The 25369-nt window shown below is 43.3% G+C and overlaps 1 protein-coding gene across 5 annotated transcripts; it reads right to left on the bottom strand.

Annotated features, from left to right (window-relative positions):
* Positions 1-481: 481 nt before the first annotated feature.
* LOC143485641 (beta-1,3-galactosyltransferase 2-like) lies at positions 482-24605 on the bottom strand. Of its 5 annotated transcripts, XM_076985138.1 has the most exons (5): positions 24466-24605; positions 15945-16056; positions 3734-3883; positions 2634-2736; positions 482-2174 (listed from the first exon to the last, which is right to left on the bottom strand). In XM_076985138.1, the coding sequence occupies exon 5, from the start codon at positions 2159-2161 to the stop codon at positions 1025-1027; it is 1137 nt and encodes a 378-aa protein (XP_076841253.1). In that variant the 5' UTR covers positions 2162-2174; positions 2634-2736; positions 3734-3883; positions 15945-16056; positions 24466-24605; the 3' UTR covers positions 482-1024. The 5 variants fall into 5 exon arrangements, with proteins under 5 accessions (XP_076841253.1, XP_076841251.1, XP_076841254.1 ...); XM_076985136.1 differs by having other exon boundaries at positions 2634-3883; XM_076985139.1 differs by lacking the exon at positions 3734-3883.
* Positions 24606-25369: the final 764 nt, after the last annotated feature.

Below are 25369 nucleotides of genomic sequence, written 5' to 3'. Positions count from 1 at the left end.
CCTACATAAACTCTAAACTTTTAGAGTATGGCGTAGGGCTTCTTGCCAGGCCTTTGATTTGTATTCCTCAAATTGGGTAAGATATAGAAGATCTTCTGTATGGTTTTAAGATAGACTTGTACCCACATCTTTGTACACACATGCTTACTGTCTTCATCCAGTCTGGTATGGCTTTTTGTTGGGTACAGTAGGGATTTACTGCAGACAAAATCAATAAAAAAATAAGCTGTAATGATATTGGATAAAAACAAGCAACAGTAATACACCACATCAGAACATGTAACCATATCTGTTGTTGACAGTTAAAGCACAATTTATTATTTATTTTATCATTATTTTTATTAAATCTTTTGACATTTCATGATTTTGATATTTAAAGTAAATATCCAGAGGGAAGTCCTTTGTTGTAAAACCTGACACTACTTCACATATATCATAATTGTAATACTGAGCAAGCATGAGACGGACAGGTGCTGGGAAGACCAAGATTTATTTAAGGCAAATCCAGTATCATAGTCGTGTAAACAGTACAGGGTTAGTTTACCAATACAAAGGAATCTGGCAGACATAAACAGAAAGACAATGAAAAACAGGCTACAAAATACACAGGCTAGGAAACAAACAACAGAGGCTGTATAACTGAAAACATGGGGTTTAAATACACAGACTAATAAGGAAACGAACTTGACACAGGTGCAAACCATGAGGGATGAAGAACTAAATGAGGGGGTGTGATAACTGAGACTGAAACAAAGGAGCACATGCTAAAAGAAGTACTGTAACTGACAGATAGGGAGGGGCCAGTCATAACGATGTTTTTTTGTATGTTTTCCACTTATACTACACCCATTAAGGTTATGATTTTGCAAAAAAAAAAAAAAGTATAATTACATATAAAAACAATACAGATTCAATTTCAAATTAAATTAATTCCCAAAAGGTTTTCCATTAATATAAAATGCATACATCCAAGGCATGCCACATATAAATAGTTGTCCTGAGTAGATCTCTCCCTCTGTGAACATCACACAGGATTCTTTATGTCCTGCCAAAATGTGACCAACTGCTGTGGGGAACCTAGGATGGTGGTAATCACTTTGAGAAAATTACTGCGTTGATAGTTGCCATTAAAATAAGCCTGAAACTGGGAAGGGTTAGGCGGGTTTGACGGTGAGATACCTAGCTGTTTTAGGCACACACCTATGTACGCATCCTCTATGTTAAATGGCTTTATATTTTTTGACACAGCAACAATCTTCTCCGGAAGGTCGTTGGAGAAGACATAACCCATTCCCAACAAGTAAGTAGGGTAGGAATCTTCAGGATATAATTCTTCTGACACATACCACTTGGAGTTCTTGTTCCTGACGACTGGACGATTCCACATAACCATGCCAGTTATATAGTTTTCTGTAGGTGTGTTAGGGTCTAGCAGCATGGTCATCAGATTTTCGAGGTTAAGGAACATGTCCGAGTCAATCTTCATGGAGTAGTTTGACTGAGGGCAGTGTGTGGCCAGCCAGTCCATGATCACCATGGTCTTTATTGTCAAGTTGATGTATGTGTCCATGAAGTTGCTCTGGATGATGTCATGGTGTTGCTGGCTTTCCAACAATAGCTGCTCCTGCAACTTCTCAGCCTGTTCTCCACCAGGTAGACCTAGCATAAACAGGACCTTCACAACTTTGCCCTGCACCACACTCTCATTACCCCAGGTGCTACGGATGGCATCTCTGGCCTGCACCTGCTGAGGAGCCACAGGCACCATGAGAGTCAGGAAGGGCTCCATGTGATCACACGTCTCCGGTTCATCCAGGATGTAATGGTAGTTATGCGGGTAAGCTTCATGGTAATACGTATCTTCCACCTGAGTAATATTTGTAACATCCTGTGTAGTCCTCATAGTGACTTGTGCTTCTGTGGTATTGGTTATCCACTGATTGTAATTTGGCAGAGAGGTTGTACTGAGCAGTGTTTTATTGTTAATATCAGTTCTCATGTAATAAGAATGGATTTGATTGGTGATGTTCCTGAACCATATTCTGGAGTGCCCAATGGAGATATTAGACATGTAGAGAGTGACCAATGCAGCGAAGGTTAGGAACACCAATAATATGAAGATGGTCTTAAACTGGAACCTGCCAGGGTTGATGATGGCCATCTTCTGAGCCAGACTACAAGAAACAGAATAAGATTAATTAATCTTATTTCTTGGGGTGAAACCTTTCTTTGATTTAATTTGCTCTCAGTAACAAGGGGAAACAATCAACAGGTGGACAGGTGAAGAAAGGGCAGGGTAACAACGGAGCAACACAATAAATACAGCAAACACACGTGGTGTACCAAACCACAACATACAGGAGAGTGGGGGAATGTGCTGTTCTATGACACCATTGTAACTGACTTTGACCTTGAATGAGATGCTCATATGTGGAAAAGTCTTTATTTACATGATTAGGTTTTGCAAATACCCACATATTGCCTATATAAAAAATCAGAACCACTCAGTGTTCTACATACCAGTATGAATCGTGCATAATTACAAGTAAACACAGCCTATAAAGATAGTAAACAAAGATGGTAAGAAAAACACCCTCAAGGTCGACCTGGATAATAGCACTGGGGTCTACTACCTGCTGGAGACGTGCAATCTGCTTCAGTACCAGCTCAAATCCATAGCATATGTGGCAGGCTCTACAGCCAGTAACACTGGGCTGCACCTTTACTGATGAAAAACTTAAGAAAAAAAAGAAAAGCAGGTTATTTTATACACTTATTTTACCCACCTAAAGAAGGCTTCACTAGACCCGGAAGTGCTTGCAAACTACAGGCCTATTTCCAACCTTCCTTTTTTTGTTAAAGGTCCTAGAGAAGGCAGTTGCATTGCAACTTCAGAACCATCTCAATGGAAACAACATGTTCCAGTCTGGCTTCACAGCACAGAAACCTTAGGTTCTTAGAGTAACACAATCTACTAATGTCAGCTGATGCAGGGTCACCATCCCTGCTTATTCTTCTTGACCTAAGTGGCTTTTGGTGAATCATTGTGGAACAGTGCATCATTCCATCCTACTGGATCGCCTCTACAACACCATTGGAGGGTATCTTACACAGAGAGGGGGTATCTAATATAAGTCCAGGCAACTTCATGTCATATGAGGCATTCCACAGGGGTCGGTTCTTGGCCCAATTCTTTTTATCATTTACATGTTATCCCTTGGACATATTATTAGTAAACATGGGTTGTCCTTTCATTGTTGGTACTCTTCATCAAGTTTGTTCCTCCTCCATATCCCAGTTTACTTTTGATGGTCAAATTATCACTCTCTCCTCCTCAATCACTAATCTAGGGGTTTGGTTTGATCCACAGCTGACTTTTAATACTCACATAAAACATCTCTGCAAAAACTCATTTCACCACCTCATAGCAACATAGCAAACAGCAAAACTTTGTCCTCTTCTGACTCACAAAGATGCAGAGAAACTTGTCCATGCCTTAATTTCCTCAAGGCTGGACTACTGCAACAGCCTTTTTATTGGGATTTCTGGCAAAGACATCCAGGCATTACAATAAATTCAAAACAGTGCCGCCAGAATCCTAACGACAGTCAGAAAGTATAAACACATCACCCCCATTCTAAAATCACTGCACTGGCTTACTGTATCATCCTGTATAAACTACAAAATCTTTCTGCTTACATACAAATATATTACTGGTCAAGCCCCATCATACCTTCAAGAACTTCTCACCCCCCAAACATCAATCCGCACCCTTAGATCATCAGGCAGCATGCTCCTCCAGGTGCCCCCCATTAGGCTTCGAACAGTGCCTTTTGCTCAGCTGCACCATAACTCTGGAACTGTCTCCCGGTCCAGCTTAGGTCTGCACAGAGCCAGGACACTTTTAAAGCTCTTCTTAAGACTTATCTTTTAAAAAGGCATATAACTGTTGATATTTTATATTTTAATTATTTTAATATACATAGTATTGGATGACTTTTTGTTTTTATTTTTTAGTGCTTAATGTTTGCCTTTGTTGTGGCACTTTGAGATTTTACAAAATGAAAAGTGTGTTACAAATAAAATCTATTATTATTATTATTATCTAGGAGACTCTTTAAAATTAAGAATCTAGTTCCCATTTCATACTAATGATACTGAGGATTCACATATCCTGTATGTAACAATATGGAACACACAACTGCAAAATATCTATTGTTGAATTAACCTAAAAATTCTATATTACAGCAGCAAAAAATAAGTCTTACCCCAGAGGGGTAACACTTAAAGTGTCCATCCACCTGGTATTATATGAACACTTCTAAGAGTTAAGAGTTGGTTAACAATTTGGAGGAAGACATTATCTGCATGAGCTGCTGTGCTGAGAGAGCTGCAGACTTGCGATAAAAATAAAGAAACAAAACAAAACAACCACCATACACAATGGGGCAAAAGGCGAACAGAGGCCGTGGAATAAATTAACGCGAAAGAAAAACTCGACCGTGGAAACCAATGGGATGTAACAGTGTAACGGTGGGGCTGTAGTATCATAGAGGGGCGGACACACATGCGAAGCAGAGCGTACGATCTTAGTGGGGTTTATTACATGTTTGACATGGCCTGAGGACACGCGAGTTGCACGTGAGCGACGAGGCATGATAAACAGAACACACACTTGAATTCAGACAGCAGAAACGACAAAGGTGCTAGACCGGACTAAACACAAGAGTACAACTAACAGTTGCATACACTGACATGAACAGGAATACGTGAAGCAAGAAACAACCATACACGAACACGAAAACTAAATACAAACAGAACGAAGAGAACTTACTAACAGCACAAGGGATCGTACATGAACAAGATACACGCACTCTAGACAAACCTGTAACACAAACCACGTTATCGAACTACATGAACAAGCAACACGCACTCCAACAAACCTGTAACATAAACTATGGAGACAAACTACATGAACTAGATACACGCACTCTAGACAAACCTGTAACATAAACCACGTTATCGAACTACATGAACAAGCAACACGCACTCCAACAAACCTGTAACATAAACTATGGAGACAAACTACATGAACTAGATACACGCACTCAAACAAACCCTAAACATCGACCACATTGCAGAACTACATTAACAAGCAACACGCACTCAAACAAACCCATGACGTAAACCACGTTACACAACACTGAGACCCAACATACCGAAAACCCAAAACACCATAAACCGTAAGTAAACTCGAAGGTAGAAGAAACACAACAACCAAAGAATGACCAGGAGCTGAAATACCGATAATGATGCCCGAAGGTAAGTAGTGACATAGGTTGTATATATACCCACACATACTCATTGAACACTATGATTGTCTAACACGGTACAGCTGGACAGGGAGGGGGCGTGACAACGTAAAAACAACGAGGTACAAGAAAGGGGCGGAGCCAGACATGACAGAACCCCCCCACAAAGGCGCACTCCACCAGGGTGCGCACACAAGAAACCGAAAACCCCCGCCAAAAGAAAACCACCCACCAATGACCAGAAACCAAAACAGGAACGAAGCAACACAAAAACAACCACACAACCAGGCAGAACAAGGACAATCAATGAGGGGAACCATACTCTAGGACACAGGATCAGCCAAACAAGAGAATGCAGACACAGAAGATTTGGGGGTAGGACCAGACACGAATGACAGATGTGGGAGGATAGTAGCTGACGAACCAGGGACCGAAACCGAAAACACAGACGGGCAAGAAGAAGCAGGGACCGGACCAGTGCGTGACTCAGGACCAGAACCAGACCGGAGAACAGGACTGGCAACACGAGAGGCAGAAAACACTGAGGTAAGTATACGACACACGACATGAATGGGCACAGGAACAAGATGGGTTACATAACGAGCAAGACACATAACCACCGGAACAGAGACGATGACACCAGCCACTGGGACAGGCATAGGAACACACACAGACACTGGTATAACAGCACTAACTGGGACCAATACAAATCCTGGAACAGGCGATGAGAAAAGAGGCATAGTCCTTGGGTCGAAACCTATAGGGAGCTCAGACTCACTCAGAGTCTCTCGGGTAGTCTGGTGGGCCTCTGCAGGCCTAAACAGTGTTTCTGCAGCGGGCAGGTAACCCTTGAGCACAGGCCGTGTGGTCCTCTCGACCAGTCCCAAGCCAACATGGACCGCAGTAGCAGGTACGGACCCTTTCCGGGCCTCCGAGTCCAATGCTGACCCCCTCTGAGCCGCGCGAACAGGCTGCGGCAACAGCGGTGGCGGTGACCCCGTCCGGGTTGCAGGAACAGGCGCCGGCGTGGACGACCTCTCCTGGGTCGCGGGAACAGGCGCCGGCGTGGACGACCCCTCCTGGGTCGCGGGAACAGGCGCCGGCGTGGACGACCTCTCCTGGGTCGCGGGAACAGGCGCCGGCGTAGATGACCTCTCCTGGGTCGCGGGAACAGGCGCCGGCGTGGACGACCTCTCCTGGGTCGCCGGGACAGCAGCCGGCGAGGACGACCTCTCCTGGGTCGCCGGGACAGCAGCCGGCGAGGACGACCTCTCCTGGGTCGTCGGTACAGCAGCCGGCGAGGACGACCTCTCCTGGGTCGTCGGTACAGCAGCCGGCGAGGACGACCTCTCCTGGGTCGTCGGTACAGCAGCCGGCGAGGACGACCTCTCCTGGGTCGTCGGGACAGCAGCCGGCGAGGACGACCTCTCCTGGGTCGTCGGTACAGCAGCCGGCGAGGACGACCTCTCCTGGGTCGTCGGTACAGCAGCCGGCGAGGACGACCTCTCCTGGGTCGTCGGTACAGCAGCCGGCGAGGACGACCTCTCCTGGGTCGTCGGTACAGCAGCCGGCGAGGACGACCTCTCCTGGGCCGTCGGTACAGCAGCCGGCGAGGTCGACCTCTCCTGGGCCGTCGGTACAGCAGCCGGCGAGGACGACCTCTCCTGGGTCGTCGGTACAGCAGCCGGCGAGGACGACCTCTCCTGGGCCGTCAGTACAGCAGCCGGCGAGGATGACCTTTCCTGGGTCGCCGGGACAGGAACAGGCGGGGTCCGCTGACGGGCAGCGGGAACTGGCGGCGCTGGCGTCAACCCCGTCCGGGGCGTGAGAACTGGCGAAGCAGGAACCGGCAGCATCGGCGTCGAACCCCTCCGGGTAGCAGGAACAGGCGGCGATGGCTCAGACCTACAAGGCAAGGGAACAGGTGCAGACCCCTCCTGGGTCTGTGGCACACTCGCCAACCTTTCCGTGGCCTCACACACGCAGGCAGGCCACTCCGGGACCTCTGGCGCGGACACAGGACACTTGTGGACCTCTGGCGCGGACGCAGGACACTCGTGGACCTCTGGCGCGGACGCAGGACACTCGTGGACCTCTGGCGCGGACGCTGGCGAAGCAGGAACCGGCGGCGCTGGCGTAGGCAGGGCGTCAGGCGTAGGCAGGGCGTCAGGCGTAGGCAGGGCGGCCAACGGAGCGCTGGAGAACCATCCAGCCCTAAAGGCTGCTACCTCCTCAGGGTTGGACCAATCGCGTTTCCATTGCTTAGCGTTGTATGTACCAAACCGAGCCCGGAGCAGTCCAAAGAATCCCTCCAAGGTTCTCATTTCCTCTGCTCTCTTTGTCATTAATATATGTGCCCATTGTAGAGCTGTTCCTTCAAGGAATTGTAACAGAAATCTAACCTTTACAAAACCTGGTGGCTCTGGGCACAGTAGAGAGGCAAAAAACAAACTGCTTTGCAGAATAAACCCCTCCAGGGGTCCCTCCCCATTATACACATGGGGTGGGCTAATCGACGACGGCAAATCGAACGGTATGCCGTTCTGTAGCCTGTAGTGGAGATCCACAGGAAACATGTTAAACTGTGAATCGTCTTGTACGTATGGTTCAGGAAGTACAGTCTCGTGATACTCGCTCGCTGTGTCCTTACTAGGGGCATCATTCTGTAACGGTGGGGCTGTAGTATCATAGAGGGGCGGACACACATGCGAAGCAGAGCGTACGATCTTAGTGGGGTTTATTACATGTTTGACATGGCCTGAGGACACGCGAGTTGCACGTGAGCGACGAGGCATGATAAACAGAACACACACTTGAATTCAGACAGCAGAAACGACAAAGGTGCTAGACCGGACTAAACACAAGAGTACAACTAACAGTTGCATACACTGACATGAACAGGAATACGTGAAGCAAGAAACAACCATACACGAACACGAAAACTAAATACAAACAGAACGAAGAGAACTTACTAACAGCACAAGGGATCGTACATGAACAAGATACACGCACTCTAGACAAACCTGTAACACAAACCACGTTATCGAACTACATGAACAAGCAACACGCACTCCAACAAACCTGTAACATAAACTATGGAGACAAACTACATGAACTAGATACACGCACTCTAGACAAACCTGTAACATAAACCACGTTATCGAACTACATGAACAAGCAACACGCACTCCAACAAACCTGTAACAAACTATGGAGACAAACTACATGAACTAGATACACGCACTCAAACAAACCCTAAACATCGACCACATTGCAGAACTACATTAACAAGCAACACGCACTCAAACAAACCCATGACGTAAACCACGTTACACAACACTGAGACCCAACATACCGAAAACCCAAAACACCATAAACCGTAAGTAAACTCGAAGGTAGAAGAAACACAACAACCAAAGAATGACCAGGAGCTGAAATACCGATAATGATGCCCGAAGGTAAGTAGTGACATAGGTTGTATATATACCCACACATACTCATTGAACACTATGATTGTCTAACACGGTACAGCTGGACAGGGAGGGGGCGTGACAACGTAAAAACAACGAGGTACAAGAAAGGGGCGGAGCCAGACATGACAACAGACAAAATAAACTCTGTGAAATGTGAAAAAAAACTCTCCTAAAAGAGGGCTGAACAATAGAAACAGCAGAAGAGTAAAACGAAACAAAACTCAGAAAATTCGTAATAAAGGGAAGGAATAAACGCAAAACCAAAACGAACAAAGGACGCCAGAGGAAGTAACTGGCAGGCAGGCAGATGCTGCAACAAAATCAAAAACCATTCCCAAACCAAACCCAGATTGAGAAATAACAGCAAACAAAAACTTGAGGGAGGCCAGGTAGCGGCTCGGGAGTAAAGTACTCGAATAACAAAGGGAAGGAGGGAGAGAACGAAAGAAATACTGGTGACGGAACACCAAATGACTTGAGACAAGGAAGTGGTCGACCAACGAACAGCATGGAGGCTAAGCAATTCAGCAGTGAGATACTACAGCTATCCTCCTTAAGTAAGGGGAAGGACAGCTGTAGATTGTCACTGCTGATTGCGGGAGCCTTGTCTAGAGCTGAATCGGTGATTCTCCGGTGGCAGCAGGAGAAACCACCCTCGAGCTTCGCATTCCGTTTTCCCACAATATATTTTGCTTTTGTTTGCACATTTAGCATCACGTTGTTTGTACCATAATATGTTGGAGATTGGAGGTCATGAACTGCAAGTGGGAGAGTTTAAGCATCTTGATGGTCTTGTTCACATGTGATGGGAATAAGGATCATGTGATGGACCTCAGGTTATGTGCAGCAGCTACAGTAATGGGGTCTCTGTATCAGACTGTACTCTGCTCTGACCGAGTATTACGGCGTGGGATATGAGAACGTCAGCACCTCTCCCTCCGTTGACCTGCTCCCTTCTGAGCACAACAGCGAGAGCGATGACGAGGATAGTGACGCTCAGTGCTCGGATGTCACCATGCGGGTCCCTTCGGAGGAGAGCGGTATGGACTGCTCCCGCTGCCCGACCCCAGAGGAGCCTATGTCGCTTGGCCGCAGCGTCTCCGAGAGTGAGTAGGAGATGGAGACGGTGAGGGGCGAGGCGATGGCATCCTCGGGAGCGCGAAGGGGTCCTGGTACAGCCAGCGGTCCGAGGTGGGGTTTCAGCGCGCCCGTGGAGACACCACGGACCCCAGCCAGCGCGCGGGAGAGAGCCAGGACTCCGGTGGCGCCCAGAAGGAAGGCAGAAGCTCCCAGAGGGAAGCCATCGGGAGCACGGTCAGCGAGAGTCCCGAGCAGCACAACGCCTGCGGGCGGGCGGGCGGAGGTACATCCCGAAGACCGAGGGAACTCCGCCTCCTGTACCGCCCGTTGCGTCTGCGACCCCAGGACAGACCGCGCCTCCGCTTGCACTTTGGCAAGCAGCCGGAGCGATGCCATGGCTGCCTATGCCTGTGTCGATCCCCGTATTGTGTTTCATGTTCCTGTGTGCGTGTTTGTTGCTGTGCCATTGTTTAATTTATTTTCCCTTGTCTTCCCAGGGAAGGTGTTCTAGGGCTGTTCATGGCGGTTCCCACCATCGGGGGAGACGGCTTTCGGAGGCTCGTAATCCCGGCGGCTCCGGACCTGCCTGTCGGTGTAGGTTCAGGGCTTTCCAGCTGCGCGGGACGCTCTGGGAGTAGCAAGCCCCTGGCGGGGGGTTCTGTTACGGTGACAGTCCCGGACCCTTCCCTGTGGGCGTGCCGCTACATTGTCTGCATGTCGTTATGTCCATGTATGTACTTCGTGGGTGTGGGTTGTTTGTGAGCGTGTTCGTGGTCTCACCTGTGCCTTGTCTCGAGATCACAAGGGTCTGTGTTAATCATCTATTTAATGTGCGTTCGCGCAGTGTCTTGTGCTCGTCTTTGTCTAAAGTTTTGTGTCAGCGTGAGTGTGTTTGTTTCGTGCTCGCGCTCCGCCCGGAGCTTACACGTCCGAGTCTCTTAATAAACGTTTTGTGTTGCACCTTGCGACGCTCATCGTGCCTCCTTCCTGCGAGCGTTACAGGGTGCGCTTGTGCAGAGCATGCCCATTAGAACCGGTAGGCAGGACAGTATCTCCTCCAGAGACAGTATCTCCGCCCCAACATTCGTTAGGATACGCCCACCAGTATAGTCACTTTTGACGTTTTACAAAATAAACAAAGGTAAAAGATTTTAATACTGCTGTCGAGAGTTTTGCTGTCAAGAGTTTTGACAGAGCTTTGCTGTTGAGCGCGTTCACATTTGAACGTCTGGTATTAGATGTCTCTTATCGCCACACCCCTTTAAATAATAATAATAATAATAATAATAAATCTTTATTTGTATAGCACCTTTCATACATACATGCAACTCAAAGTGCTTTAAAGTATAAATAAAAAGAAACATTAAAAGGAGATAAGACAAAAGAAAATGTTAAAAGAAATTAAAGATAAAAATATTAAAACATCAAAAGTAAAAAAGTAAAGTAAATAAGATACAACTATTAAGATAATTAGATGTAGAAAATAACAGACAACATAATGTAATAAAGTAAGAGAGTTTCTCAGATCTAAACAGGAATGTTTTGAGACTATGCAGGGATGAAATGCCTCTGAGCTCTTCAGGAAGAGAATTCCAGAGCTTTGGGCCATAGTGGCTAAAAGCACTCTCGCCAATCTTTAATCGGCTTTTAGGAATCACTAGTAGATTACTGTTTGAAGACCTGAGAGATCTGACTGGAACATATCTAACCTGTCTTGCATGTAATCATGATGTGTGATTTGAAGCTGAGCTCATTATCAAAGGTGATCCCCAGGTTCTTAACACATTGTCTGGCATTCAGATTCATTTGATTTAAATAAGTCTGGACATTATTCCTTTGTGAATCACTGCCAAGAACAAGAACCTCTGTCTTCTGTTTATTTAACTGCAGAAAATTGTCAGGCATCCATGTCTGTATATCATCTATGCAGTCAAACAGTGAGCAAATTGATTTTAGGGCTTTAGGTTCTAGCGAAATATAAAGTTGAGTGTCATCTGCATATTGATGATGACTAATACCATGTTTATTAATGATGTGTGGTAACGGAAGCATATATAGTTTGAATAGTAAACGGCCCAAGAATTGATCCTTGGGGGACGCCACAAGTTATTTTTTGACGTGTGGAGGAAGAGGTACCTAATGCTACATAGTAATCACGCCCAGTTAGGTACGATCTAAACCAGTCTATGACAAAGCCACTAAAGCCTACCCGGCTCTGTAGTCGATCAAGAAGTATTTCATGATCAACGGTGTCAAAAGCGGCGCTTAAATCTAGCAGAAAAAGGACTGAGAGTTTGCCTGCATCCTTATTCAATCTCAAGTCATTTACTACCTTAACTAGGGTTGTTTCAGTGCTGTGGAGAGCTCTGAAACCAGATTGAAAAGTGTAATTTATTTGATTTACTTTGACATAGTCATTCAACTGGATTGACACTACTTTTCAATTATTTAGCTAAGAAAGGAAAGGTTAGATATAGGTCGATAATTATTAATTATTGTGGGATCAAGATTTATGTTCTTTAATAGTGGTTTAACCATTGCAGTTTTAAAATTTTAATTTAAAATTTAATTCACCCAATTACAGAGACTGATTAACAATCATTAGAACTTCATTTGCTAATGTGCTCACTCAGAACCTGCTTGAAAAAGCATGTTGGTAAAGGGTCCAGTTCACAAGTAGAGGATTTTAGTGATGAGATCACATCAAGTAGTGTTACCATGTCAACTTCTTGGAAATAAGACATATTAAAGTTAGGCTGAGTAACTGATGTAAGGGTTGATGGTCTATTAGTGCTTGTTGCTATGTTCTGCCTTATACTAGTAATCTTGTCCCTAAAAAATATAGCAAACTCCTCACATTTTTCAACTGAAACAGTCTCAGGGAAGACACAGGAGGTGGGGTTTACTAGCTGATCAATACTTCTGAACAAGACAGCCAAGTTATTATTGGATGAATTGATTAAGGTAGAGAAATAGTTTTTCCTTGCTGATTTCACTTCATTGTTGTAATTCTGCAATGTTGTTTTATAAATATCAAAATGTACTTGCAATTTAGACTCTCAGCCTGCCTACAATCTTGCCTAAGTTTTACAATAGATGGAGTGTTTCTCCAGGGCATCTTTAATTTTATCAGAGATTATTTTACCTTTGGTGCCACAGCATCAATACAGTTCTTAACTCTCTGTGTGAATGTTTCAACTAGCTCATTCCCATTTTCTGAGAGAGGAGGGAGGGACTATATCATGTCTGTGAAGGCCACGGCACTGCCAGCACTGAGATAACGCTTGGTTATTGTGCACTTTTCACTGAGTGTTCTAATAGATAATTACATATTTTTAAAAAAATACACCAAAATGGTCAGAGATTGCAACATCAGTAATTTCAGTATTATTAACCTCTATACGTTTAGAAATGATCAAATCTAAAATGTGGCCATGCTTATGAGTTGGGCCTGATACATGCTGTATGAGATCAAAAGAGTTAAGCATCCTTATGAATTCTGAAGTGATTGAATTTGTGGATATATCCATGTGAATATTAAAATCCCCAGCAATTAAAACATAATCAAAATCAATTAAAATCCTTGAAAGCATTTCTTCAAAATCTTCAAGAAAATCTGCATGTAGTCTGGGAGGATGATAGATAACAATCAAAAGAACTGAATAAGTACTGTTGAGTTGTACTGCCAGATATTCAAACATAGGATGTTCCCCTAATGAGATCTGCTTACAGCGGAATGCTTTATGGTAAAAACATGCAACACCACCACCTCTCTTATTTACTCTGGAGACATTAAAATAGTTAAAGTCGGGAGGCGAGCTTCATCTAGCACTATTGCTCCATTGCTATCAAGCCAAGTCTCTGTTAGAAAAAGAAAGTCCAGATAATAATCTTCAATTAATTTAGCTATTATAAAATACTTGTTTGTGAGTGAGCGGACGTTTAGTAAGGAGACTTTAAAGACTTGGTGTGTTTGATCAGCATCGCCTACATCACTTGTGCACCCTTATGTTTTCTTCTGATTACATTTTTATTTTGATTCTGAGAGCCATGCCACCGGCTATTTAAAAGAACTGGAATGTAACACTGACTAGGACCATGGGTTCCAGTGTGTCAGACCTGAGAATTCAGTGTGCAGGAGAAGTAGGTGAGTTCCTACAAGACTGTAGTGTTGCAAAATCTCTTCAATCTCCTGGAGTTTACCTCTGAGACTGTGGACAGATTCTCTGACAGGAGATGGTGGGCTCCTTGACTGACATTACTGACGTTACTGCTGGCGGTTGGGTGCAGGTTCCGCATGTGAGTGATTCCATACATTAGATTATCCACAAGCATTTGAGTCCCAACCCTGTTAGGGTGAAGCTGATCAGGTTTAAAAAGCTCAGGACGCCTCCAAAAGATGTTGAAATTGTCAATGAAGTTTACCTTCCGATGAGCACAGGCTGTAGTGAGCCAGCTGTTTAGAGCCAGCAGTCTGGTAAAGTGACCACTGCCGCGACGTGCAGTTGGTATCGGTCCAGAAATGAACACTTCACACCGGGAAAACTCCAGAATGTCGAGCAGATGGTTAAAATCCTGTTTCAGAATCTCAGACTGTAGTTTGTAAACATCGCTAGAGCCGACATGTACAATCAGTCTTTCCGTAGCTGGATGATCATGCAATATGTGTGGAATCATGGGTATCACTTCACAGACAGTAACACGAGGAAAGCAAAAGGCCTTAATACTGTTGCTCCATACATCTCTGATGACTGAGTCTCCAATCAGCAGCGATTTGGGCTGTGGCGGTGTTCCTCGTCTCCTTTCACCGTTATTGCCTCGGCGGCTAACATGGTTAGCACCCCGATGGTCAACATGGTTAGCATCCCAATGGCTAACCCTATTAGCATGCTTATTAGTTAGCTGTCGATTGGCACGGATTGCAAGCTGGTTGTTGGGACGTCTCTTAGCATGCTTGTTAGCATGCTGCTGGCTAACACAGTTGGCAGCCTGGTGGTTGGTCCGCGAATGGCCAGAGTTATTTGCATGCTGTTGCTGTTGCTTAGCAGCCAGACTGGAGTTGGATCTCTGATGCTGATTGGGGTGTGTTTGATGTCCTTGATGTCCTGGAGAGGGAGGCAGTATGTTGTGATAAGACTGCTCAATTTCTGCTACTTCAGTTGAGGCGAGAGCTTCATATCTGTTATCGAAAAGAATGTTCTGTTCTGAAGATCGCTGCTTGCCGCCGCTGCTGTGCTGGTTTCTGCTACGTTCCTTCCCCCGAACAAGAGTCCAACCCTTATCATTGTTGTTGTTAACGGGATTAGGAGTTGAGGCCGAGATGAGCTTAGGCTTTGCCCCCAGTACATCCCAGCGACAATGCAGAGAAACGTCTCTTTCTTTGCCAGTCACAGGGACGGTTTTGTCAGTGGTTTGTGTGGCAAGAATCGAGTCCAGATATTCTTCCTCCTCCCTTATAGAATGTAAGGTATGGATTCTTTCCTGAAGTTCCACAACCCTCTGAGACAGTTTGATACACTCAGAGCAAATAGATGATGTGGAAGCATGAGCCATAATCGCAAAAGCACCGGGCACACAAGGCTCAAATATACAAATCCAAAATTAACACCCAAGAAGTTCTGGCAGGTATTTCACAGCTGGAAACAATATCAGTTGCTGATAAAACAGTGCACAAAAACCACTAACTCACAAGGTTGAGGCTCGCAGTGTCGGACTGTCGGAATGTCAAATGCTAAATTATCCTTTATAGATCAATGTAAAAAAGCTTACCAAGTGAAGTAACGAGTAATGGATCCTTTTAACATGTAAAAATAACTTTAACTTGTAGATATAACTCAAATAAATGAAAAAGCAGTAAAGGACAGGCAGAGCTGGCAGAAAAGCGTCTGTACAGGAGGAAAGAAGGAAGTGAAAAAATAACACTTAATAACTTCTATAAAATCTGTTAATTGCAGAGAAAAACACTGGGAGAGATACTAATGCATTGGGGTGTTATAGAATTGACAAAATATAATTGCTCAAAAAACTTATTTTACGTGTAATAAAAATTCAAAGTTTCTCGTCCGGCCCGTTCACTTACATGGGAATGGGCGGGGTTAAAAGTTGTACTGCAGCCAGCCAGTAGAGGGCAGCTGACACACGGAGGCTTCACTTTGCACTCATGTCGTCCAGTCCATTTATATATACGGTCTCTGGGTGAGAATGGCAGAAAGTGCATCAGACTTAACAAATAATTTTTAAAAAGGCTAAACTAAAATCAGCAGCGAAAATGACATAATCGCGGTGGCTCCGCCCATGTGCGAGGGCCTCGCGCGCTGTCGATTCGCGAGGTCGTGCACCTCTTGAATTTTGTAACTTTGCGCGCGCCGCGCCTCAGCGCAATGAACAAAGTTGTGTTTGCAGGGTTCATACACCTTTATAAGGTGGAATTAAAGCACTTGTACGTCACTTTCAAGGTCCAGTTCAATATTTCCCAGCACATTAAACTTAATTAAGTTAAATATTTACACATATACTCGAAATGATTCGAAATAATTCGCTTTTTAATCACATTAAATAATGGTTATTTATTTTCAAACCGCCCAATCTTAACGTCTTCACGTTCTCTCATGTTTCGTCCTGGAATTACAAGAGGCTCGTATTTGTTAGAACTGTTCAGTCAGACAGATATTTGTTGTGAAACAAAGTAGTTACAATTTCAAGCATTTTCAAGTACTTTAGCCTAAATTCCAACACTTTTCAAACCTGAAACACAAAGCAACATTAAAATTCATCAGATAAATGTTTCTTCCCCTGTTTTTGAGGGGTGTTTCTTTATACTACCACACATCGTTTCGGACAAAACTACAAAGAATGTGACGCGGCTAGTATAAACGCCTCCACCATTCGCGCAGATTCATAGATGTATATTTCTATCTATATAGATCTATGTATGTATATATATATATATATATATATATATATATATGTGTGTGTGTGTGTGTGTGTATTGCCTGTTGTAGCGTCATGTAAAAATGTTCTTTCACCGGTTTTGCAGGGGTTTTTTATTCTCCACTGCCACCTATCATTTCGGAGAACACTGCAGTGAAGCTCGCGAAAGTATAAACGCTTCCACCGTTCGTGCAGGGTCCCGTGAGGTGGGTGGAGTCACGCGCTATGGTCACTCACGAAAGTATAAACCAGGCTTTACTTCCAAGCTCCGCGCCCCCCACTTTGGGAACCACTGGGATACAGAATATTTTGGTTATTGCAGAATACTTTAGGTAGTTTTAGCATAAACAAAAGCACAAACTTTAAGACAAAATATCAACTAGCAGCTACCTGCTAACTCTTTTAGCACCATGCTCGGCATATAAACCCTACTAAATATAATTTGTTTTCTAACGTAAAGTGCTATGTTCAAATGTTTATTATTTTACAATATCAATGCATTTAACTGGAAGCTCCAAATACTATGAACTATATCGAGTACCGAATGCGTTGCTAAGGCAGTTGAATGAATGAATGAATGTTTCAATTTATATAGCGCCTTATCTAGATACCCAAGGCGCTTTACAATTGTTAACACAGCTACGTTACAGACAACCAATCACACACCGGCGAGAAGCGGCAGCCAATTGCGCACAGCGTACTCTCTACCGGGATCCACAGCCCCTGGGAGACTGAATGGGGTGCAGGAAGGGAAGAGAGGACAGACCCTAGTGGCAGAGCACCATCCACCACTGGGCACACAAGCACACACACACATTCATGCACACACACTCAGACAACAACTTGTTTTTGTTGAACAGAGAGAGACACAGACACACACTCAGGGAGAGATACAGACTCGGGGAGTTGTCTGGGACTGCCAATTTATCTAACCTCCATGTTTTTGGACTGTGGGAGGAAACCGGAGATCCCGGAGGAAACCCACGCAGACACAGGGAGAACATGGAAACTCCACTCAGATAGGGACTTGAACCCAAGACCCCAGTGCTGAGAGGCAAACTTGCTAACCACCAAGCCACCATGCTGCCCATAAAGGCAGCCAGTTTTCACAAAATAGATACAATGATAACGTCTGACTTATTTTAACATACACAAAGAAACGGTTTGCTGTAAAATATTGTTAGATTTCTCATTAAGATAAATGACCAGTAGGCCTATGAAAATATCTTACCTCTACATGCTTCCTTAAATTGGATGTTAAATTGTAAATTGTTGTTGTTGTCATGGTGACCGGTGTCGGCCAGAGGAGGATGGGTTCCCCCCCTGAGTCTTGGTTCCTCTCAAGGTTTCTTCCTCATGCAAAAAAAACTAGGGAGTTTTTCCTTGCCACTGTCGCCTTTGGCTTGCTCACTAGGGGCTAGGACTCGGCACTTGTAAAGCTGCTTTGTGACAACAACTGTTGTAAAAAAGCGCTATATAAATAAAATTTGATTGATTGATGATTGAATTTTTGGAGGAAGAAATCGTATGATACTGTCACGCCCAGCTCCGCCCCCTCCCTTGTCCTGCCTCGTTTGCCCGTTTCCATAGTTCCCTCAGTCTGTCACACCCCTGTCCTCAGTGTTTCCCACCTGTGCCTTGTTCACTTCCCTGTTTCAGTCTATTTAATCCTGTTTTATCCCTCGTTGTCAGTCATTGTGTTCGTGAGTACTTTGTTGCCCTTCATACTTCATACTCTCTGTCTTATGTCTAGTTTATGTTAATCGTGCATTCTTCACATCATTTCTACACTCTGGCTCTCTGTATGTATTTAGTCAAATCAAATCAAAGTTTATTTGTATAGCGCTTTTCACAACACATGTTGTCACAAAGCGCTTTCAGGATTTAAAAGGTTAACAATACTATGGGTCCAGAACCCTAATGAGCAAGCCAAAGGTGACAGTGGCGAGGAAAAACTCCCTATGATGGTGGGGAATAGGAAGAAACCTCGGGAGAACCAAGACTCAAAAGGGAACCCATCCTCCATTGGGCGGCCCGTTAACACACAAATTACACAAAATACAGACAAATACACAAGTCACACACATATCACACAATCAGACTAAGTAAAGGTAAAAATGAAAGTTCTGGGTTTTGATATTGTCACTGTAAATGTCTGTTGATGAACGCCAGGCTTTCATTCCGTGTCAGAGCAGTGATGCTGGTATTGTAGGCTCCGACTGCAATGTTACTCTCCAGGTGAACCTCAGAGAAAAGATACGTGATGTAGTAAATATGTAACAGATTAATCAAAGGCCAAACTAAACAGATAAGTCTTTAATCGAGTTTTAAACATTGAGACTGTGTCTGAGTCCCGAATAGAGGCAGGAAGATTATTCCACAATTGTGGAGCTTTAAAAGAAAAGGCTCTTCCACCTGCTGTGATCTTTTTGATCCTAGGAACAGTTAATAACCCTGTGTCCTGTGAGCGAAGTGAACGCGCTGGGTTATATTGTTCAATAAGTTCACTAAGATAGTCTGGAGCTAAGCCATGCAGCGTTTTATATGTTAATAAAAGTATTTTATAGTCAATACGGAATCTAATTGGCAGCCAGTGTAATGAGGATGTTGCTGGTTCTCGCGAGAGTTTTGTTTTCGTGTTCTCGTGTTTTTGGACGGCAGCCAGATGAGTCGGTGATTCCCCAGTCGTGTAATACCCGGTTCACACTACACGATTTTACGCTGGTTTTTCAGTCGCCGACTGATCGCCGACAGAAACTGTGGTCGGAGGCAAATCGGTTATCACTCGGCGCTCGCTCAGTCGTGTAGTGTGAACTGCTGAAAGACGCTCGCTGAGTGGTCGCCGACTCGTCGCAGACGACCGGCAGATATCTAGCATGTTTAATATCTAGCAGTCGGCGACTGAGGCCCCGTCCACACGACGCCGGAGATTTTTAAAAACTGAGGTTTTTGTCTCCGTTTCAGCCTCCCGTCCACACGAGAACGGCCTTTTCGGTCACCGAAAACGGAGGTTTTTGAAAACGCCTTCCAAGGTGGAGACTTTTGAAAACTCCGGTCTCGGCGTATTCGTGTGGACGGGGAAAACGCATGTTTAGGAAAACGCTGACGTCACATAGTGAGTCTGCGCATGTCTTTTTTTTGTTTACATTCGCTCAGCTTGTTCAGCATGGATACGCAGCTGATACGCAGCCGTGTGGACAGAGATATTTTTGAAAACGGAGACAAAAACCTCAATTTTTAAAAATCTCCGGCGTCGTGTGAACGTAAATATTTTTGAAAACTCTGATCGTGTGGACGGAGATATTTATTACAACGGAGACAAAAACCTCTGTTTTTAAAAATCCCTGGCGTCGTGTGGACGGGGCATGAGAGTTGGCAGCAGCGTCTAGCTACAGCCAATGGGAACGCGGAGAGAGAACCGCGGCACCGCTGAAGATATCTCTGAAGAATGTAAAAAACTTTCAAGAATGCTTTCAAAACAGTAACCCAGCAAACACACAAAATCCTCACCTTTCTTACAACTTTACTACAACACTGTGTTTAAGTTATTGTGTCAGCACTTGAGAAATAGTGCAATTCAATGGAGAGATGAAATCATTCTGGAAACTTGGGACTATGGAGTGTTTAAACGGTAAAAAAAATAATATTAACAAAAATGTGGAATACATGTACATTGTTTTTTTCTTCTACGTGGTGTTGTTGCTGGTTCTCGCGAGAGTTTCGTTTTCGTGTTCTCGTGTTTTTGGACGGCAGCCAGATGAGTCGGCGATTCCCCAGTCGTGTAATTCGTGAGCCCGCGTTTCTGATCAGTCATGTAGTGTGAAAGCCACAACAACTGAAAGACTCGCGATTACAGCACAACCAGTCGTGTAGTGCGAATGGCACAAAAACCTGACGACTGAAAAGTCGTGTAGTGTGAACCTGGCATCAGTCGCCAACTGGGCTAGATATTAAACATGCTAGATATTTGGCGGGCATCTGCCATGAGTCGGCGATGGCTCGGCGAGCGTCTTTCAGCAGTTCACACTACACGACTGAGCGAGCGCCGAGTGATCGCCGATTTGCCTCCGACCACAGGTTTCTGTCGGCGATCTACAAAAAACAATCGGCGACTGAAAAACCAGCCTAAAATCGTGTAGTGTGAACCTGCTGCTGAAGTTGTTATTTAGTAGGGGGTGGGGCATTCATTACCCAGAATGCCACTTGAGTTCATCTAAGGCACCATTACCGTGTCTAGTAGCTAGAATAGAGAGGTGAGTGAGGTTGCGCTTTATATAGGTGTTCATAAGAGTGAAGAGTTCTTCTCTGGCGTGATATTGATGCACTGCTGGTGTTACTGTTGCTGCAATTTTCTAGCTTCTTTGCAATATGTATGTGGTGATTTCTCTGCATATAACATTTTGATGCGTGTTTTGTATCAGAAATTTATATTGTAATAAACAAAATATTTGGCAGTTAAGCATTACTAAAGAACTTCAAAAATTATTATGTAATTTATTACGTATTACTATTACGTAAATAATAAAAGCCATGGGAGAATGTGCCTACATTGTTGTAGTAAAATCTACTAAAGCACACTGAGTAAAATCTAATTGTATAATTAGTGTACATAACGTGTTGCAAAGTAACATTTACTGAAACATTTGTAGTTAAATACTCTGAGAATTATGAGTAAATATTACTTGAATATGTGCTTTGTTAAATTTACTTGCTGTTTTTTATGTGGAAAAACTTATGTTTTTTGAAGTAAACCATACTCCATTTTTTTTTTCAGTGTACTAGGATTGGGCATTATGATGACAGAATTGTAAAATTGTGGCAGTATATTAACCACGTGATGTGACGCAACATGCCAAATCTGTACTTCGCATTCATTAAAAACATCTGTGGGCGGGGTCAACAGTTGGAGCTCACTGATTGGTTATGGAGTGGTGGTGTTCACTAAGATCAGAGGGGAAAAAGCCACAATGACGATGAGTGTTAGTTGTGAGTCAAGCGAGCTGGTTTCAAAGAAAAACACCACTGCTACAGATTGTAATGTATTGATCAGGCAGAGAGGGATCCAAATGCGGAAGAATACCCCTTTTATTGAAATGAGACACTGGTACAGAAACAGGCAGGTGTATCACTAGCACTAGGATCAGTACCAACAGCGTTTTCTTGACGTGGTCAGGACGGTCCAGAGTCATAACGGGAGCAGAAGTCAGGAGGTACAGAGGGACTAGGCAGGAGACAAGGTCGGGGACGTAAGCGAGGGTCAGAACACAGGAGAGCAGACAGGTAATTGAAAGGCTTGGTATGCGGCATGAGTCGGCAATACTTCGTGACTAAGAAGTGGAATGTGGGCGTATAAGTATAGATACAGGGGGTGTGGTGATGAGCGTCAGGTGAGGCTGGTTAGGTGGAGATCAGGTGGCATTCCTTTCACAGATTGGCAGCATTTTGGATTTGTTTCAAATAAAAAGGAGAGCCAGCAAACTCATATGAGTCAGTGTGTAAGATCTGCTTACAAAAATTATCCGCCAAAGATGGAAACACATCAACATGCATTCTCATATTAAAACGAAGCACCCTTCAATTACAATTCAGCAGGTGCTAGAAAAGTCCCGAATCAGTTACCACTTTAATTGGAGCTTTTGCCAAAGCGCGGTTGATAGGTGTTGTGTGTTGTTATTATAATAATTATTAATTTGACTAATATTATTACACAACAATTAAATTATGATTTAACAATTAAATTATGATTATCTGGATTTTATTTTCACGTTTATTTGTAATAAATAAAAACATACGCAAATACGCATGCACTGGGGCGCTCCTAGCATTTGCCTATATTGCCTAATGGAAGGGCCGGCCCTGATTGTGGCATTGGTAAGCCAATAAAGAAGAATGCCCTCCAGGGCCTTTCCCCAGCTGTGATGGCACTCCCCCTCGAGAGCATGGACAAGGGAGTTGTCAGTAGGTTGTGACATCTCTGCATCACTGAAGTACAGACAAAGGACAGGTGTACTGAGATTAAGTTTACAGTAATGACACCTCCTGTCAAGCTGTATGAAGGGGTTAAACAATAGGAATTGGTAATATGCTTAGAATGTGTATCTTCAATAAATTTGTGTTTGAAATTATTGGATTCATTATTATTCATTAATATTTTTGCAAAATTAAAAATATATTAATCATATTCATATATCAAATTTTAAATTTCATGTGTGTTTTTCTGGGGGGTGGGGGGTTGTTTGTGTTTTGCAAAATCAATTAAGTCAACTAAAATCTAAGATTCAATATTGCCCAGAGCTTTATTTTATTTATACATTTTAAAAGGTTAGTAGATTTACATAAAGTATGTGTAGCAAATTGCAGTAACATTTAATTTCAGTATTGGACAAGAAGTTGATAGCTAAATACTGTAGGCTATTGGTTTTTAGCCCTATGGATACCGGTAGTGATAACTGTGTGGTAGGCTATTCATAAACGTTAAACTCCTCCAAAATGAAAACTATAACGGTAGCTGTTCTTAAAATCTTCTACGTCTTCTCTCATCTTCTAATAGTCTGACATTTTGAAACTTCAAAGCAAGCGCTAATCTCTGGTGGTTACACGTTCATGTGACCGCATAGTATGCTTTGATTTTGTCGCATACTGGAAAGGTACAAGGACCAATATGCAGTATTCAGTATATACAGAGTGCAGGAAGTTGTAGGCTATTTCAACAAGAGCCACTTTCTTTTCTTTACAAGCTAATTTTATGTTTCAGCTTCAAATTCAAGTTGACATTTTCAGAAATCATTTTAGTTAGTTGTAAAAGCATGACAAAAGTATCATTCAGCATGACAAAAGTAATTCATCATCATTAAAAATGCATTTATAATGCATTATAAATACAGCATTCATATATGTTATCAGATGTTATATAAAACTGTTATATAAAAATGTTTTTTCCAATGTATATGTCTATATTTGATATATGTTGTTAATTAAGAAAGAAGCCATAATGATGTCAAAAATGACATAGCATAACAAGCACAAGCATAACAAGACAGACAAGGTGAGCTGCTTCTAGACACATCCAGATTTTCCAACTTTTTGTGTGAAAGACATCTAGTCACTAATGTCTTATTGAATTTGCATGTTTGTTACAATATTTACAATGGGCTTGATAAATATTGGGTATACTGTGGAAAACTCAACACAGCTAACAAACATATTTTTAAAAACAAGATAAACCTGCTCTGAAAAGGTCGAATGGCATCAAACATTCAGTTATGCATGGCATTTTAGCTGATTTGAATGTAAATTGGCAATAGAGATAAGTATACCTAAATGCTGATTAAGATGGATACTGTTTTCTGGATGAAACAAGTTTAACGAATGAAAGTGATAATAATCTAAATATTCTAGTCAGGTACAGCTCTAGAACCCATTATACTACAATATTCTGACTGAAACCTAAATCATGAATTTACATTACTACATTACTAAACTAATGAACAATTCACCACTAATTAATGCTTAAAATAAGGTGATGCTTATAAATAAGGTGAATATTTAAGTTATGTCTACATATTTAAACCTTCGTTTAACATAACAGTCCATTATAATAAACATATTTATTATAACATTAACCATTTACAAAGGATTTTGAACAAGCTGAAGAATAGAGACTAGCTCACCTTAGCCAGCTGCCTATGATCGAGACTCCGTGTCCCTGTGCGTGGATGGGAGGAAAGACAAATCTGTAGGAGTGCACTAGGTCACAGGACCCCACGACACTCTCTGAGATGAGTGCTTTGAGAATGACATTCTGAGTGCTTTGAGAATGAATTCCAGAATTATGGGTTTGACCTACCATTTTATCTGGTTCAGGTGTCTGTTAGGGAGGAGCTGAGAGGAGAGGAGAGGTGTGTGCTGTTCACCAGGTACACACAAACTTATGCAAGCAACCACTCAGGTAATAATGCATTAATAATTTACAACCTAGACCCGGAGATTAAGAATTTAATTTAATTCAATAATTTTATATAATAGTTAAACTGATGGCAGTTTAAAAAATATGGACAATTTTGTGTAGAATTATTACTTTCAGTAATATTTAATCACCTCATGCGGCAGCACATAGAGCAAAGGAATTGGGTGCAACTTTGCATAAACCTTCTGATTTCCCTGACTGCCAGAAACCAAACACTTAGTTAGAACAAACATGTCACGTGGGGCTACGCCCCCTCTCTAGCGTCACTCCGGTCCCCTGTTCCATGTGCCTGTGTTTTCCTTGTCTGTTTATCTCGCCCTGTTTCTATGCTTTCCCTGCTGTCAGTCCGGTCCGTGTCTTCTGTTGTTCGCCTTGTCTTGTCTGTCCCTCCTTCCTTGATTTCAGGTGTTTCTAGTTTGTCTTGATTTGTTTGGTACTTGTACTCCCTGTGTTTGAGTCCCTCTTTGGAAGTCATTGTGTTAGTAATCCTGGTTGTTCGTGTTACTGCCTTGTAAGTTGTTCTGTGTTTATCGGCCTTGTTCTGAGTTTATCGGCCTTGTTCTTGTAATTGTTTTATCCTCTGTCTTTTGTACTCTGAGTCATCCTGT

Source organism: Brachyhypopomus gauderio, unplaced genomic scaffold (assembly GCF_052324685.1).
Source record: "Brachyhypopomus gauderio isolate BG-103 unplaced genomic scaffold, BGAUD_0.2 sc37, whole genome shotgun sequence".
NCBI lineage: Eukaryota > Metazoa > Chordata > Actinopteri > Gymnotiformes > Hypopomidae > Brachyhypopomus > Brachyhypopomus gauderio.
This window is presented reverse-complemented; position numbering and strand designations above follow the sequence as displayed.

Bases quoted from the DNA above. Each gene is read 5' to 3' on its own strand.
- LOC143485641 (XM_076985136.1), bottom strand. From the start codon at position 2,161: ATGGCCATCATCAACCCTGGCAGGTTCCAGTTTAAGACCATCTTCATA.